Source organism: Idiotropiscis lumnitzeri, chromosome 19 (genome assembly GCF_059441095.1).
Source record: "Idiotropiscis lumnitzeri isolate Australia: NSW breed Sydney's pygmy pipehorse chromosome 19, RoL_Ilum_1.0, whole genome shotgun sequence".
In the NCBI taxonomy this organism is placed as follows: domain Eukaryota; kingdom Metazoa; phylum Chordata; class Actinopteri; order Syngnathiformes; family Syngnathidae; genus Idiotropiscis; species Idiotropiscis lumnitzeri.
The window spans coordinates 10763247-10779399 of NC_142409.1; the positions used below are offsets into that span (position 1 = coordinate 10763247).

At 45.2% G+C, this 16153-nt stretch overlaps 1 protein-coding gene across 2 annotated transcripts in view; it reads left to right on the forward strand.

The window, feature by feature from the left end:
* sulf1 (sulfatase 1) overlaps window positions 1–16153 on the forward strand; it is a 52374-nt gene that overhangs the window by 24484 nt on the left and 11737 nt on the right. For both annotated transcript variants that reach the window (XM_088283093.1, XM_088283094.1), the window contains 4 exons: window positions 9726–10012; window positions 10281–10520; window positions 10991–11142; window positions 13762–13931. In XM_088283093.1, the coding sequence (XP_088139219.1) occupies window positions 9835–10012; window positions 10281–10520; window positions 10991–11142; window positions 13762–13931 (740 nt within the window). In that variant the 5' untranslated portion in view covers window positions 9726–9834. The remainder of the gene's footprint in view (window positions 1–9725; window positions 10013–10280; window positions 10521–10990; window positions 11143–13761; window positions 13932–16153) is intronic.

The window sequence follows — 16153 nt, forward strand, 5'->3', positions numbered from 1 at the left end:
TATATTTTTAGAAGGCATCTCCAGGGGCAACACGCCATGCAGCATTGATCTATTTTGGAGCTCACAAATGCACCCCCTCAATCCCTACGCCCCCACGCCCCCCCTACCAAGTGTTTGTTCAGCCTCTCATTGGAGCGCCGAAGGTCAGGACAGGCAAACATTCAACTCCTCGTCGTCACTGCAAGGGATTCTAATGCATTGCTTTGCTAAATTAGCTTTTCCTTGACGCCATGACAAACATCTGACAAAGGCGGGCTACCATAGCAACCGAAAATACCACAAAAATGGCCTGCGTGAAAGGGGGTTGAGATGTTGGAAATTTGGAGCGAGTTTGCGCCAATTTTCAATGTTTTCATCAGATAAAAAAAATGTGGGATGACGCTGTGGCGCGTGTATTTATTTGCCACAATTCACTTTTCACACAGAAGCCAAATAAATTCACACGTCAACTTCAACCCCCTTATTCCCTGTCGCCACCTTTCACCCAGGAAAAAGGGACTAACGGCGTGTCAGTCCGAGGCACGAGCGCCAACGTAATCTTCCCGCAGCACGGGCGTGAATAAAAGAAACATCGGAAAACGTGTACACACGCACACGCGCACCCCGTGCAGGCTTTAACACACACACACACACCCCTGCCCCCCCCCCCCCACCTAAACAGAGGGCTGCACTGTCCCTTCTTTGTCATCCTCCTTGTCTAATAATCCCCTCCCCGGGGAGAAGCAATCTGTTTTAGATGGGGAAAGAGAAAGGGCCTTGTCTGTATCGTGTATAATTAAGCGAGTCTGTTGGAATTCTTACTTTTTTTTTTTTTTTTTTTTTTTTTTTTTTTTTTTTTTTTTTTTTTAAGAAAGAGAAGTGCCGCCACTGGGGGAGTGGGCAAGGGGCATTCTTTTCATCCGCCGCCTTTCCAGAAAGGAGATAATGGGGTGGGAGGGTCGAAGTGAAGGGAAAGGGGCGAGGGATGGTGGCGGTGGAGGGGGGGTTGCAAATGAATGAATTCCTCACCCCTCCAGCCCCACTCCAGCACTTCCACTAATAGAAGCTAGCGTTTGTTTCAGCTCTCCTGCTTCTTTTCTTCGCTTCGCCCCCAGAGCCAGTGAACCCATTCAGCCTCTGCCAGCGCTCCCCTCCTCTACCCGTGCGCATGTGTGTGTGCGTGCGTGTGCGTGTGTGTAAAAACTTGGCCATGTGCCGCTTGCTAGCCTCCGATCCCGTTGGCGCTAAAACGGCGCTTGCGTGGATGTAGGATAGCCGGGACGGACGGCGCGACGTGACCCGGCGTCACCTGAGCGTCTCGGTGGCGAGTTCTGCCGAGTTTATCTGCGGCCTGCCGAGCTTGTTGGGATGACTGCATTCTTTCACACTGCCAACGAATGGAAGACTTTGCAAGGGTGAGCTTGCTTAATGAGTTTTTCAGGTCCGAACGTTGATGTTTATTTTCCGCTTTAATATTCCAATGCTCCATTTTGAGCTTTCACTTCCTCAGAATTCAGCAAAAATGCGCCAGATAGCGCAAGCCAGAAGTTTTTTTTTCTCCAGCATTGCAAAATATACTTTTTAGGAACATAAGCACTGTATGGTTTTTAATACGCTCACACGCACACATTTCTTATAATTTTTGTCAAACTTGTCCCAACGCTATCTAATTGGTACTAATAAGTGATGCGAAACATTTTAATTTTTACCATCGCATCACAGCGGAAAACTATTTGGAGTATTTGAAAACAGTTTTTGAAACTTGGTGGGGAATTCTACCATGTATAGACATTCCAAAAAAAAAATCAACTACAAAAGATGCAGAAAATCTGCAGTTTTTGTAAGAACTGGCTACCCCCCCCCCAAAATTAATAAGAATTTTCTGGCCTATAAGGCACACTTGTATATAAACCGCAGCAACTATTCCCCCGTAAAAAAAATAAAAAATATATATATATATATATTTTCTAAGTTATAGAGCGCCCCCTACTGGTAAAAGAAAAATCCACAGAAGAGCCGCTATGTTGTATGAGCCGCATGGTTCAAATTCGAGGAAAAAAGTCTCGGTTTATCGTCCGGTTTAATACGTTAATCCTTGCAATGTCCATCGTGGTGGGCGATGGCAAACATTTTTTTCTTTCAACGCAACCCTCACCTCCGAGCATTTGATGCTTGCGCACAGAGATCTGCTTCTTATTTGTCAGTTGGTGATGAAGTCAATTAAAATACAAATGAGGTTACGGCATGCTTTGGAAAGCCGCACACTGAGCCGCGGGCAATGGAAAAGTCAGCTCCTCCTGTATACAAATTACAGGTTTACATGTCTGTCTCTGTTTAACTCTGACTAATTCTTACTCCCACACACACGGCATATGCTGGCCTCCTCATCCGCATTCGCGCATGAATGCCCACGGGGGGGAATTCAGAACTGGCACAGGTGCAATGGAACGAATCGGCTTTTTACGAGCGCTGTCACGTTGGCGCGTGAGACGCGTTTGCCGTTGACGGCGTCCGGGGTCACGCACGTCGCCTCTCGCGTTTTGAACGCACTTTTACACACGAATCCGCTCGCGCGTGCTCCGAAGGGGGCGGTGACGGGGTGTTAAGTGTCTCGCACGAGATGACAGAAAACCTCACGCACGCTCTGGGATCGATTATTTAATTGGGAGTCGTTGGAGATCACAAAATATTGAGTTTTGTCGACGCCCACGAGGGTGAATTCATTTGCCGGTAATGACCCCCGGGGCAGGAATGTTATCCTGACAGTGTTGTTATCGCCCTAAATCATCTTCCCGCAGCTTGACATTTACCTGAATACTGTGATTATGATAATACTTTATTGGTGGTTTGAGGGGGGAAATTTAGCAATTAGCGGAGACGTGTTTTTTTAAATTTTTTATTTATTTGCACAACAAAAGGTGTGTATATATACGGATAACGGATATACTGAACACAAGGCTCCCCTCTTCTCTCTGCTTCTCAGCACACTTGTGTTATATGTCTGTCTATATGTGTTGCGGCACTTTCTGTGTACAACACTTCCACGTAGATGCTAATCGTTAGCCCATGTGCCAATGAAGTTTCCTATTTGGGCCTTGTGGATGCTTTTCATCAACAATGTGTCATTCTTTTTTCCCTACAGTGGCCGGCAGCCAGAAACCACAAACCATGATCACACTTGAATACAATATACCATACTTTCCGGACCTTAAGCCGCTACTTTTTTCCTAGATTTTGAACCGTGCGGCTAATACACCGCTGCGGCTTTTCTGTGGATTTTTTTCTCACCTGTATGGGCACTCTATAGTTATAGCAGTAAACAACTCTTTTTTTTTTAAGCATAGAAAACTGCGGCTGATAGCCTGGTGCAGCTTGGAAGTTGTTTTCTTTTCTTTTTTTTTTTCTTTTTCTTTTTCCCAAAAAGAGTTGCTGTGGCTTGTGGTCCAGAAAATACAGTAATCTTTCGGCTCATTTAAGAACATTTGCCTAATTAATTAATTAAAAAAACAAAAAATAATAATAAATAAATAAATAAATAGATAAATAAATACATGCTTACAAATTATTTAATTCAGAAAAAAAGCACTTTGTATTCTTCCTTTGCAACCTGAAAAAATTGCTCTTGTCAACTTTCGTCTGTTTGTTGGCCTGAGCTTTTTAATAATTATAATCATAGTAGAAAAATATCCCAAAACTGTCTTTGAAATTAATTCAGAGTTCATTTAGTGTGTACATTAATGTATAATAAATATAATATTGTCTATACAGATTAATTTATTCCTTGTGTTTGTTAAAAAAATCATTGGAACAGGATATTGAAGAAAAAAAAATCAGCCCATATTAAATCACAGTCGCATTAAAAAGCGGAGGGGGAAAAAAGTCCCACTTAGCTTATTTTTCAGAACCCTTCAGCCCTCATTTTGACACGCAGCGCAGACATGTTATTAAGACATCTAAAAACTGACACCCAACTTGTCCTGTTGAGACCATCATTCTTCAAGGCAATTTAACTTTCCCTTTCACACATCAAAGTGGATTAGAGCGCCGCTTTTGTCGCCCAAATGAAAAGCCCGTTGAACGCGCCGAAAATGACCATGAATTCATGGAAACGCCAGTCCGTCGTTGTAACTCTCGTCAATGACCTCAGTGGAAAGCCGTTTAACGCAATTAGCCATCGCTCTCGTTTTGATCATTTCTATCGGAGCGATATTTGACATGTCAGTAAGCCACCCGTGAGAGCCGCGCGAATGGCGTTCTCTTGACTCACTCCAGAGCTCCTGCGGCCTGATGGAGTGTTTCTGAGAGTGCGGCTTTTGGCCGAAGTGGCGGGAGAATTACAAACGTGTTGTATTTTATCCATCGGAGGCTCACTAATGGTTTCCATCGGAGGCTGAAGAAAGAAAGTGCTCGCTTGAGGGCTTGTACGGCGCACTCACGCTTGACAAGTGGAAAGGCAAAAAAGCAAAATAGTCTTGATAAGATGACGCGGGCCACCGTCGTGCGACTTGGCATCGGGCTGAACAACTTGTCAGTCGGATTTATTCTCATTTAGTGAGACGTCTTTTCGGCACGGAAGACGCTTTCTGCTTGTAAATGTTTTTTTTTTCCACTTTTCTATCGGTCGTAACAAGATCCCATGAGATTTTTGTGAAAATGGAGACTTCCAGCAAATCTTTTCATTGTCGAATTATCACTAGCTTGACCTCAAATTTAATTGATTTTTTATTTTACATTTTTTTTAATCAAATTTGATTTAATTATTTATTTTTAAACTGTCATTCATAGAGGATGCAAAATAAAATATTTAGAAAATAACATTTAAAATGTCTGTGATCAAATATTTTATTCTTAATTAATTTAGTCATAGTTGACGTTTAATAAAAAAAATATAAATACATACTACTTGTTTTTTTCAGTTTTTAATAAATCAATCTGTTTTTTTTTAATTGAATGTAAATTCTTGCTGCCTCGCATTTGGCCCACAAGCCGCACTTTGTCCACCCCTTGCTCCAAACAAGCCAATCCGCTGGTATGACCTTGGCTGCATCTGCTTTCAAATCATTTCCCCCCTAAATGCTTTGAAAGTCAGTGGACCACCCCGTCTTTTGGAAAGCCCTTTCCACTTGTTTTGAAGTCTTCTTGGATCGCGATTCATTTAATTAGACATGAATGATGGAGATTGGGAGGGTATGCCCTGGCAACCTTGGCGATACAAAGGGTCTCTTACCGAGTCTGTCATAAAAACGTGTTTTTTTTTTTCCAGTATAATAGCCAAGTCAAGGTTGACATTTCACTCAGGCAAGGCCATTTTCCATCAAATCTTGACGAAAATCCCACCCGTAGATGAACTTCCACTCGTCATGTTGGCGGAAAATAGTTTTTCAATGCAACCGATAACCTTTGTTAGACTTGCGCTGGAGCTTGAAGCGAATGGTGTGATTTTTGGCAGAGCTGGTAAAGGTAGTCACTCTATACCTGGCGTGGGCAAACTACGGCCCGGGGGCCACATGCGGCCCGTTGAACGTTTGAATCCGGCCCACCGAACTCATATAATAATTAAAAACAATAATGAAATGAATAAACCTTGTTAATGTTTTATTTGTTTCTTTGCTCGTAAACCTTTTTTTTTTTACTGAAGTTAAAGTACAATGACAAAATACAAACAATTCCCATGACTGGATTTCGGTCAAACAAATCATCAGATTTAAGGGTCTGAAAACACACGTTTGAGACTTCTCCCCGGCGATGACCGGCTGCCAATGTGAGGACAGAGCTCTCCTTCAGGGTGCTTCGCAGCGGGCGCAGTTTCGGACGTTAGCCTTGGCCCGGCGTTGGCAGCCGACCCCGACACAGGCGCTCCTCAGTGTAAAAAGGCCCTCGTCAGTCCTCGTGGCAGCCGACCAGCCAAATTCTCTGGGATTACAGAAATATTTGGACAAGCCTCAATGTTAACATAAGACCTTCCCATAATCATTTTCCCCCTCTGAGAGCGCGAGGGCGAAATCAGAATGCGCAGCCGTGTGTCCCGATGTTTTGTCCCGGAGACGGACGGACTGGAATAAGATTTGAGGGATTTTCGGTGCACTGTAATGGCCATTGTTCCCGGTCGCCAGTTGACTGATTTATTTCCGAGCGGCGTGGCATCTGGTTTGGGTTTTGACTCGCATCTTGTTGCGGGAACGTGAACCTCCTCACCTCTCCCGCCCTCTTCATGTTAACGTGAACGAGATCCAGCCTTTTGGACTGACTCCGTGGATACTTAAAGGGGGAGGGGGGTGGATACCTGGATCAATTTTCCACTGTGTGTCGGAGCAAAAGCATCGGCTTATTTGTCTGCTCGGTGTGTCTGCTGTTTTTCAGTGACAGCTGATAAATGTTCAGACCGAACACAACCCAAGCCAGATGCAGCCTCTTGGCCATTGTTGAAATGAATATGCGGGCCAATCACAACCAGACTCTTACGTGGTTTTTGTTACCTTCGTTACTTTTTTTTTTTGTTTGTTTGTTTTTTTCCCACTCGCTTCCCTTGTAAGCCACAGAGAATGTGTACGAGTGGGTCGCCTCAGGTTGCTGAGGTTGTGTTCAACAAGCCACCATCAAAGCCATATTAGCACTTGGGTCAGGCCACGGTCAGAGCGTGCGGCTTGAGGCCCCCAAAACTGGAGGCCACGGACTGCCAAGCCCGTCTGACAGCACCGCCGCCCCGCTTGCTTACACAAGCAAGATACTCTATTTTGATCGGCGCACAAAGCGCACCGCTGTCGTATTAATAAATAACCGCGAGGAAAAGCTGCTTGCGCCACAGCAGATTAGTGAGAAAAAAAACTAAAACTGTGTTGAGGGTGGTAGAAGTTATTTTTTTGCCGTTTTTTTAGCCTATTCATATTTTTTTGCAGAGCTTTCTTGTGAATTTTGATTTAGAAGCCAACATGCGGTGATTTGCTTCCTCACTGGAGAAAATCCGTGTCCGCATGAGAACACCATTCGAGTCGAGGGGGTGGGGGGGTCCCTCCGAATCAATCCGGTGACCTAGTAGCACCATTGGCAAACGCGCTCGAAGCCGTTAGCGCAAATAAGCGAGCATGGAAGCGAGTGAACCCGAGGACGGGAGGTGACGTGCAGTTCAAGGGGACGACGGCAGCTGCGTGCGCGACTGGCACCTCGCTCGTTCCGCACAGCCGAGCTATTGATAGCATTTTAGCGGAGCGTATCGGTTAACGCGGGATTTGTGGCAAATTCCACAATGAGGCTAGTGGTCCTCACTTTATTGAGCATGAAGAGATTCTCACGGCGGCGGCTCATGCAGCTCACGCCCCTTTCTTTTTCCTCTGGGCAGATTTCATTGACATGGCAACACATAGAAGCTGAAATCCGATTGGCCCCCCCAATTTTTTTTTTAAATAAATAGACTGCTGGGAATACATTAATACAGTTTGTTGTGAGAAATATAAAAAATTTTGAATTTCTGCCTGACAGTTGATTTCAGGTCTTTCACACTTGGACTGAAATAGATACGTGACATTTTTGTTTTTGTGCAGAGTCATTGTTTCTGGGAAGCGTTGCAGGCAGACACTCACCGCAGGCCGCTCGTGTTTTATTGCGAGAAAGTGTGTTAAGAGTTTCTGCGTGTGTGTGTGTGTGTGATTGAATGTGAGGTTGTGTGCACCGGAGGGGGTGTTTGTCCACGCGGCGCCAATGTTTGCACAGGGCTGTCACGATGACTGGGGCTGGCTGTCTCATGTGGAACGCCGGGACGGAGCGCAAAGTGCTTTTAAAGAGCAGATTATCGCACTTCTTGTCATATCGCCGGACGAGAAGCAGACGCGCCCGCGCGACGACACGCCAAGAACAAGCGCGTTTCGTCACGTATCCGCGCACACAAAGTGGATGCGTTGATGCATTTCTGGGACGTGGCGTGGATTTCATCATGAATTGATGAGAAGATCATTTGCAATTCACCCTTTTAACATTTTTGAGGGATCCAAGTGTCAAAACAAGAGTGATTTATTCGAGGATACAGTTTGGACTCCCTAAAACCGTGTGCGAAAAAATAGCCAAAATGACCGTAAAATGTCCACCTGGAGCCAAACTTCAAACTTCCCGTGTCTTTTCTGGCATGCGTCCATGAGACTTTTTTTTGTGGGTCTTGTCATGATGGATGTTCCTGCCAAATTTGATGAACTATTTTCTTAACATCCACGGAGAAACGCCAAAATGATCCAAAAATGGCTGCTTGGAGCCAAAGTGTCAGACTCCCTGTGTCTTTTCACGCTTCGATTCTAGAGCCTTTTTTTTTTTTTTTTTTGTAGGTCTTGTCACGATAAATGCAACTCCTGCAGTTCATATTCCAGACAAAGTGTTTTTTGGGGTTGAATGTTCTCACCTGGAAATGACCAAAATGGTCCTAAAAAGTCCGCTTTGAGCCAAAATAGCAGATTCTGTTTTTTTTTTTGTTTTTTTTTTTTGGGGGGGGGGGGGGGGGGGGGATTGGCATGATTTTTATGCGCATCTTGTCGTGATAGAAGTACCTACCAAATTTCATGTCCCGATTTGGAGGCTAGATTTTCATCGGAGGACAACTGGAAACTGCCAAAATGATCCTAAATGGCCGCTTCGGTCACGGGACGTTGCGACTTTTTTTGTGGGTAATTTCATGATAAGCTACAGCAACCAAATTTCCTGTTTTTTAAGTGAGACCAACTTAAGTGGCTGAAATGTCAAGTTAATGTTTGGCGGCCGTGAATGAATAAAGCCGTCAGACAACTTTTATAAAAATGGACCCCTCACCTCTGCCTTCAAGGAAGTGCATCCGGTTGGCTACCTTCATGAAGGGGTGGAACCAGCCAGTAGAGCTTGACGAGGCTCAGGTGTCACATTGATCAGCCGTTTTATTTCTAGCTCATTAATAATCGTGAATAGAAAGCAGCATCTCGCCTCGTACCCGCAAGATCATCTTTTGGCCAAAGGCGATTTATCTTGATGTGCCGTCCAATTGCGATCTCTTTACGAGGATGAATGTCCTCCCCTAAATCTTTCGGACTCATCCATTTTCTACTGGTAATCGTGTTTTAAGGGCAAGCTCTAGTCGGCTGCGAATTGCTGCTGGTTATCTGTGATTGGCGACTGCGGCGGCGAGGTTAATGTAGCGGAACCCTCTCGCTGCCCTCGGTGCCCCGAAACGCCTCCTCCTCCTCCTCCTCCTCCTCCTCCCCTCGTGTGGTCTCATCCTCCCGACCGTGTCACGCTTGACTCATCGTGTGGGAGGGGGAGGGGGGGGGGATTTGAGTGACGGGCAGTAAGTGGTCCGCAATTGGCCGACGCGGGAGAGCGCGAGCGGCCAATGGCGCGGGCTCGGCTCGGCTCGGTCAGACGGACGGACGGACGGACATCTCCCTGCGGTCGCGTGTTGTCGTCTCAACGAGGGAATAGAATGTGAGCTCGTGATTGGGAAGGACGGGAGTTGATGAGACTGGTGGGATCGTCGGGAGGTGAGGTTTGTTTTTGTTTTGTTTTTTTTTGCATCCTTGTCATGTTTGTCAGGTCAGAAAATCACTTAGACAATCCAGCGAATAGTTTTGTGGGTATGCTTCCACATCGAATGCTGCTGACTAGTCTTGCTGCTTTTCTTCAATTTCATTTCGCCATTTACGGTCTACATCGGTTGCGCAATATGTGCATGTAGTTTCCTTTTTTCGGGACGAGTGACGGCTGATTCTCTTCTCTTCTGTCCATATGCTTCTTCACAGTTGACCGCAGTAGGGTGCGAGTGAGCGGCCCGGGTGGACCCACCGCCCCCCCCCCCCCCCCCCCTCCATCACCTCAAGTCGACTAACCGCTCACCAAACAGCCACAGAAATGCTGCCGCGGCGGCTTTCCTGCTTGGCCCTCCTCTGGTCTGTGGCCTGGGCTGCGGGCGTCTCGGCCTACGCCACCACCCGGGCTCAGGGCCTGAGGGGCCGCATCCAGAGGGACCGCCGGAACATCCGGCCCAACATCATCCTCATCATGACTGACGACCAGGATGTGGAACTGGGTAGGGATATAAAAAGACCTCAATTTATTGCCTTTTTTAAAAAATGTTACGTTTTGACGTTATTTCTATTCACATAAAAGAATAGCGGTGGAAACACTGAAGTCTTCATCCGTACATGAAATATTCATCCCAGCCCACAAATGGCCATCTGTCCGATTATCAGTGCACATTATAATTATTTCACCACAGCAGAGGGTTCGCCACCATTCTTCTAAAGGTCACCGTTTGCCGCCCCTCCTCCTGTTTTTTTTTTTTTCTCCTCGCGCAGGCTCTCTGCAGGTCATGAACAAAACCCGCAAGATCATGGAGGACGGCGGCACCACCTTCACCAACGCCTTCGTCACCACGCCCATGTGCTGCCCGTCGCGCTCCTCCATGCTGACGGGCAAATACGTCCACAACCACAACACGTACACCAACAACGAGAACTGCTCGTCACCCTCGTGGCAGGCCCAGCACGAGCCGCGCTCCTTCGCCGTCTACCTCAACAACACTGGCTACAGGACAGGTGGGTCTCCACGAACGAAGAAGCGGATAAATCGAGGTCCAATAGCGTCTGTCTTGACGAGCGTGCATGTGACCGGGAATGTGGGGTGAGGCCCTCACCCTCGGATCCATTAGCGGCTCCACTCGTTGCAGACATATTGACTCGGTGCTCGCCAGTGTAACATTTTTTTTATTCTATTTTTTTTTTTACCGTAAGCGACGGTCTGCCTGGCAGTCTGTCTGCTGTGAGAAATGCAAACAAGGTGCCGCCTGCCAGGTCGCTGTCGGGCCTCATCAGTCGGTGTCCCGCGTGAGTGACGTGCAGGCAGCACAGCGGGCAGCTCGCGAGGGGCTATTTTACGACGCTTGTTTTCTGAGCAGATTGAAAAAAAAATAAAAATAAATCAGTCGCAAGACAACTCACACGCTCAACGATCCGAAGCGAGCCTTTTTGCTGACTTTGCTTGCTCGTTTTCTCCGTCTTTTTTGCAGCCTTCTTCGGCAAGTACCTCAACGAGTACAACGGCAGCTACATCCCGCCTGGGTGGCGCGAGTGGGTCGGACTGATCAAAAATTCCCGCTTCTACAATTACACCGTCTGTCGGAACGGTTACAAGGAGAAACACGGCGCGAATTACGCCAAGGTATGTCTTCCCATTAAATCCGGCAATAAAAGCCGTGACAGTTAATCCCTCTCACGCGTTTGTTTTCCCGAAAATTACAGGTTATCCCCCTGCTTATAAACACAGACGTCGCTTCTCTTATCACAATACCATGCAGGAATTTCTGGCGGAATTAAAGGGGGATGACTTTATTATGACTCGTCTTGCCTCTGTGTTTAGACAGCAACGTTTCGGCACCAAAATGAGAAGTTGACGCGGGGTGCGATAAACACCACCTTGGGTTCGGGCTAAAATAAGGAACGCTGTGGTGGGAACGAACAAATAATGTTTGTGCAGTAATTCATCAGGTTTTTCAGTATCTGTACTTTACTTGTCTATTCATTTTACTGATGACTTTTTACTTTTGAACCGATAGCTGTAAAAAAATAACGGGCATTCTTTGAAATCATTTAATTGTAGACAAATTTTATGAGTGAATTGTTTTTAAATATATTTTTAGAGATGTGAAAGATCTACTTTTTTGCAGTAGGATTAGTGAAAAAAATATTTTACCATCACTCCATAATGTTTTACTGAGTACGATTTTATGACTTACCGTATTTTACGGACTATAAGCCTCTACTTTTTTCCTGAATTTTGAACCATGTGGCTAATACAACTTTGCGGTTTTTATGGGGATTTTTCTTTCACTGGTGGTAGCGCTCTATAGTTCAGAAAATACGATAAATAATTTTTTTTTTACCCCAGAAAAGAGTTGCTGCGGCTTATATATATATATATATATATATATATATATATATATATATATATATATATATATATATATATATATATATATTTATATATATATACGGTAGCTTGCGACCCGACTCAACTAGATTTTTTTATTTATTTTAATTTTTTTTAATCCACAGTGACTTGCTTGAGACTCTTCCAACTTGTGACTTTTCAACCTCAGTTGATGATGACACAAAATACAAAATATTTAACGCAATTGTGAGTTATTAGTCTCATTCCTGTTAACTAGCTAGTTAGCGAGCTAGCTGGTAGCTAGCGCCTCTTTTCCCACGTGAGGCATCGGAGACTTGAAGCAAATTTTTTTGTCTTTCTATTACATGTACTGTTATTTAAGTACAGACTGTGAATACTTTTGCCACTTCTGAAGGAAGGTGAGGGAATTTTACCACCAGCTGACAACAGAGACGAACCCGCTCGCCGTCGCTCCTGTCCGTTTTTGCGGCGGAATGCGGCCGTCTCGCCTGCGTGTTTTCCTAAAAGCTGTCAGTGAGCGTTCGCGGTGGCCTGCCAACATCTTCCCACAGTTGGTGGAGATTTATAGCTTGTCAACTTTTCATGACGGGCTGCGCAAGAGACGGGGGCAAACAAATGTTTAGACGGCGGCGGGAGGCACATGATTCGCCCGCTGAGGTGTTTACAAGACTCCAACATGGTCAGCAGTTTGTGGTTTTCGAAGCAAATGGACACTCAATTTACTATTTGGTGATGGAAAAAAAAAAAAGAAGTGAAGTCGCACCAATGCGACAACCATGCTGTCTCCATTTCAGACGCTGTCGGGACATTTTTCAAATTTTGTGATCTGATGAGATGCCGGTGAACTCAGAGACACCCTCAGCTCTTATGTGGCAATTTGGAAATGAACCCTTTCATACGCAGAAGACAGCGAATTGGACTGCTTTTTTATTTTTTATTTTTTTATTTTTAGATTTGTATCAGTATATATTAGCACTGAAAATTAAGAAAAATAATTTAATGATGATTTTATTTATTTATTTATGATTTTAAGTATTGCATTTGAGGTCCTAATCCCTTTGTTTTTTTTTAGTTTTTTTAATACAAGCATTAAATGAATCTTTATTGGCGTAAACCATAACAGATACGGTAAAGGTTTCTCTTATTTAGCTTTGACTTGCTAATTTAAACACCACTTGTCTATCCCCATTTTGTGTACTATTTTTCTGCTTTATTAACCACTTTCAAATAGCTTGAGAACAAATCTATGTGCAGAAAGTGGAAGATGAGGTCACTGTACCCTCGAGAAGAAAACAGCTTTTGAGTCGCTGCCCGCTGCAGTGAAGCTTAACTTACACACATGCACACAAAATTGACACTTTTCAGGCACGTGCGGCCGCCGCCCCGGCCTGTGAAGCCTCTTCATAAAACCTTCCTTGTGACAATCTCCCTTTTCTTTCTTTTTTTTTTTTTTTTTTTTACGCCTTCATTCTGAGAACGCCCCTTACACGTGGAAACTTGGCAGATTGAGGCGCGCTAATAAGCAGAAGACACTGTGTCCAGAATATTTATTTTTTTTAGTGGAAAAAACGTGTGACGGTATAAACAATGGCGCACGGAGAGCCAGCAGCAGGCTATCACCTCGCCATCAAGCGGTGTCACGTTCAATAGCGCACGGATACCCGGACGACGGAACAACCCTTACACTGTACACACACACACGCACACACATATATAGGCAGGCAGGCTGCCAGCTGTTGACTCAACAGATCGGTGCTCTGTGTACTCGCTGAACCCGCTTCACCCCCCCCCCCCCCCCCCCTTCTTTAACACCCCTCTGTAACAGTAACATGGCTAGATGTAACACACGTTTCCCGGTTTCTCTTTCAGGACTACTTCACGGACCTGATCACCAACGACAGCGTCAACTTCTTCCGCATGTCCAAGAGGATGTACCCGCATCGTCCAGTGATGATGGTCATCAGCCACGCCGCCCCCCACGGCCCAGAAGATTCGGCACCGCAGTACGCCGAGTTTTTCCCCAACGCCTCCCAGCACATGTGAGTATTGTACCAGAAAGTCCAAAAGGAATGTGTACTGAATGTGTAAATTGTATTTTGGTTCACTCTTTGCCCGGTAGCCTATTCCCAGGTAGTCGTCGTTTGCGCTCGTTAGAGGACGAGACTTTGCTGCATGTGCATGTGAAGCATCCATCCATCCGTTATCCAGCCGCTTATCCTCACTAACAGTCGCAATAAAATTGCAGTTGTCTCACTAAGGCAGGATCGTCAAACCATTTGTAATTATTTGTTCAACAATTTTTCAATTTATTTCAAAAAGGGTGGCAAGATCTCATATCTCAATGTTGAAAGTGAAGAAACTGTGCGAGAAACAGGAAGTTGATGCGCATGATTTGCCCTTCGCGGGCCACGTAAAATGAGGTTGTGGGCCAGATCTGGCCCCCGGGCCTTGAGTTTGACACCTGTGCTCTAAGATAGCTAGCTAGATGAATAGCTAGCTACCCCACTGCAAATATGGGGTAGCCGGCTGTACGTCCCTCGACCTGACAGCGATAACATGCTAACACTTTTAGTGGCTTCACTCCCTTGGTTTCCGCGTGACGGCGGGTTGCCATGACACTTGAAAGACTCAGCGAGTGCGAAGTCAAAATCAGTGTCTCACATTGACCTCCCACCTCCCTTCAGGTCCCTGGCACACGCTCCCAGGCTGCATCTGAAAAGTTTCTCCCATTCCTTTCCCAGCGTCCCGCTTTCACCCTCGCCGTCACTTTGGCCACTTAACATTCCCTCTCCCGCCTGTTTGCTCTGCGGCTCTGTCGCTCCATTCATCCCCTCCACCCCTCTCTCGCTCTGTTTTTCCAAGTTTCTTTCTCAGTTTTCTGCCCTCCCCTCACATGGGACTTCCTGACCCTGTCCATATCAATCAGTACTTTCTCTCTTTCCGCACATCCCGGGGACCAGAGGAATGCATTGTGTGCTGTGGAGAACACCCTTTGTGGCATTATTCATTTATGTTTAGCCCCCCCCCCCATCCCCCGGATGACCAAAGGGGGATTGTGTGCGTGATGTTTTAGTGGAGGTTACACATTCTAAATGGATTTGCTTTTACCTTCTTTGGTTAGATGCAGACGAGATCTGTAGTAGGGGCACGGCAAAGTCGAGTCATGTGCTGGTTTAAGAAACTTAGCGTCGCTTAGAAAATCTTTAGACTTTATTAAGTTATGCATTTAAACTTTTCAGTTGGCCTATTTTTATTTATTTATTTATTTATTTATTTATTTTTTGCAGCAGCAGCAGCATGATTATTAGGCCCATTTTTTTTTACCGTCCATTAATTCAGATTTTTGGCTGAATAAAATTCTGATAACTGATTAATAAAACAATCAAATTAAAAAATACATTCTTGAAGCCTTACAACACAGATATGAATTACAGGCAGAAATTGGACTGTTTTATAATTTTTTTGTCCTTTTGTATTTAACTTAACAACAGAAAGGAAAAGCTGCAAAAAACGATTGTTTGAATATAATTATTCTTCTGTCATAATGTGTTACAAATGTTTAAAAAAAAAAAATAAAAAATCAGCCACACACATTGAATGCGCAAAATGCTCGTCACGAAAAATAAAGAAAAATAATAATCGTATTTCGCCATGTTTGTCTGTGTTTTGAGGGTTGTCATGAGAAGAGGCATTCTCTGGCCTCCGCCGCCGTTAAGCAGCCGTAACTCCGACTGCATCGAGCGCTGAGGTGGCAGGAGTAGGCGGAGCCGCCTCGTAAATCATAAGCGCAGTCTGTACTTTAGACGGCTTCGCTTGCCCGGGATGTGTTTTATTAATGCGATTAACATTCCTTTTGCTTTAACCACTGTTGTTTCCCAATAGTGTAAGGACATAAAGTTTAAGTGTTGCTCAAGGGAATGTCGGTAATCCCCTTTTCTTTTTCATTTGACTGGATCTTCCTATTATAACGTAACGCTTCCAAAAAAAAAAAATGAGCCTCTGTCTTCTCCGAGTGCTTCGAGTGGCAGGTGTGACCTCCGCAGTCCCGATTCCACCGTCCCTCGGCGGCCGCAGACAGGTGCCTTTTGTTGGGGCTTATGAGAGCTCCCGGTTGGCCGGGTGAAGAGTTCACGCTTGCTCACAAAAGCAATGCGGCTGTCGTAGCGGCTCTTCATTAAGGCCTCCGTGAGTGGAATGTGGGCCGCTTGATTTCTGGGAAACGAGAACCCGTGTTCGTGCGGCCGCGTTACCAGGAACGTTT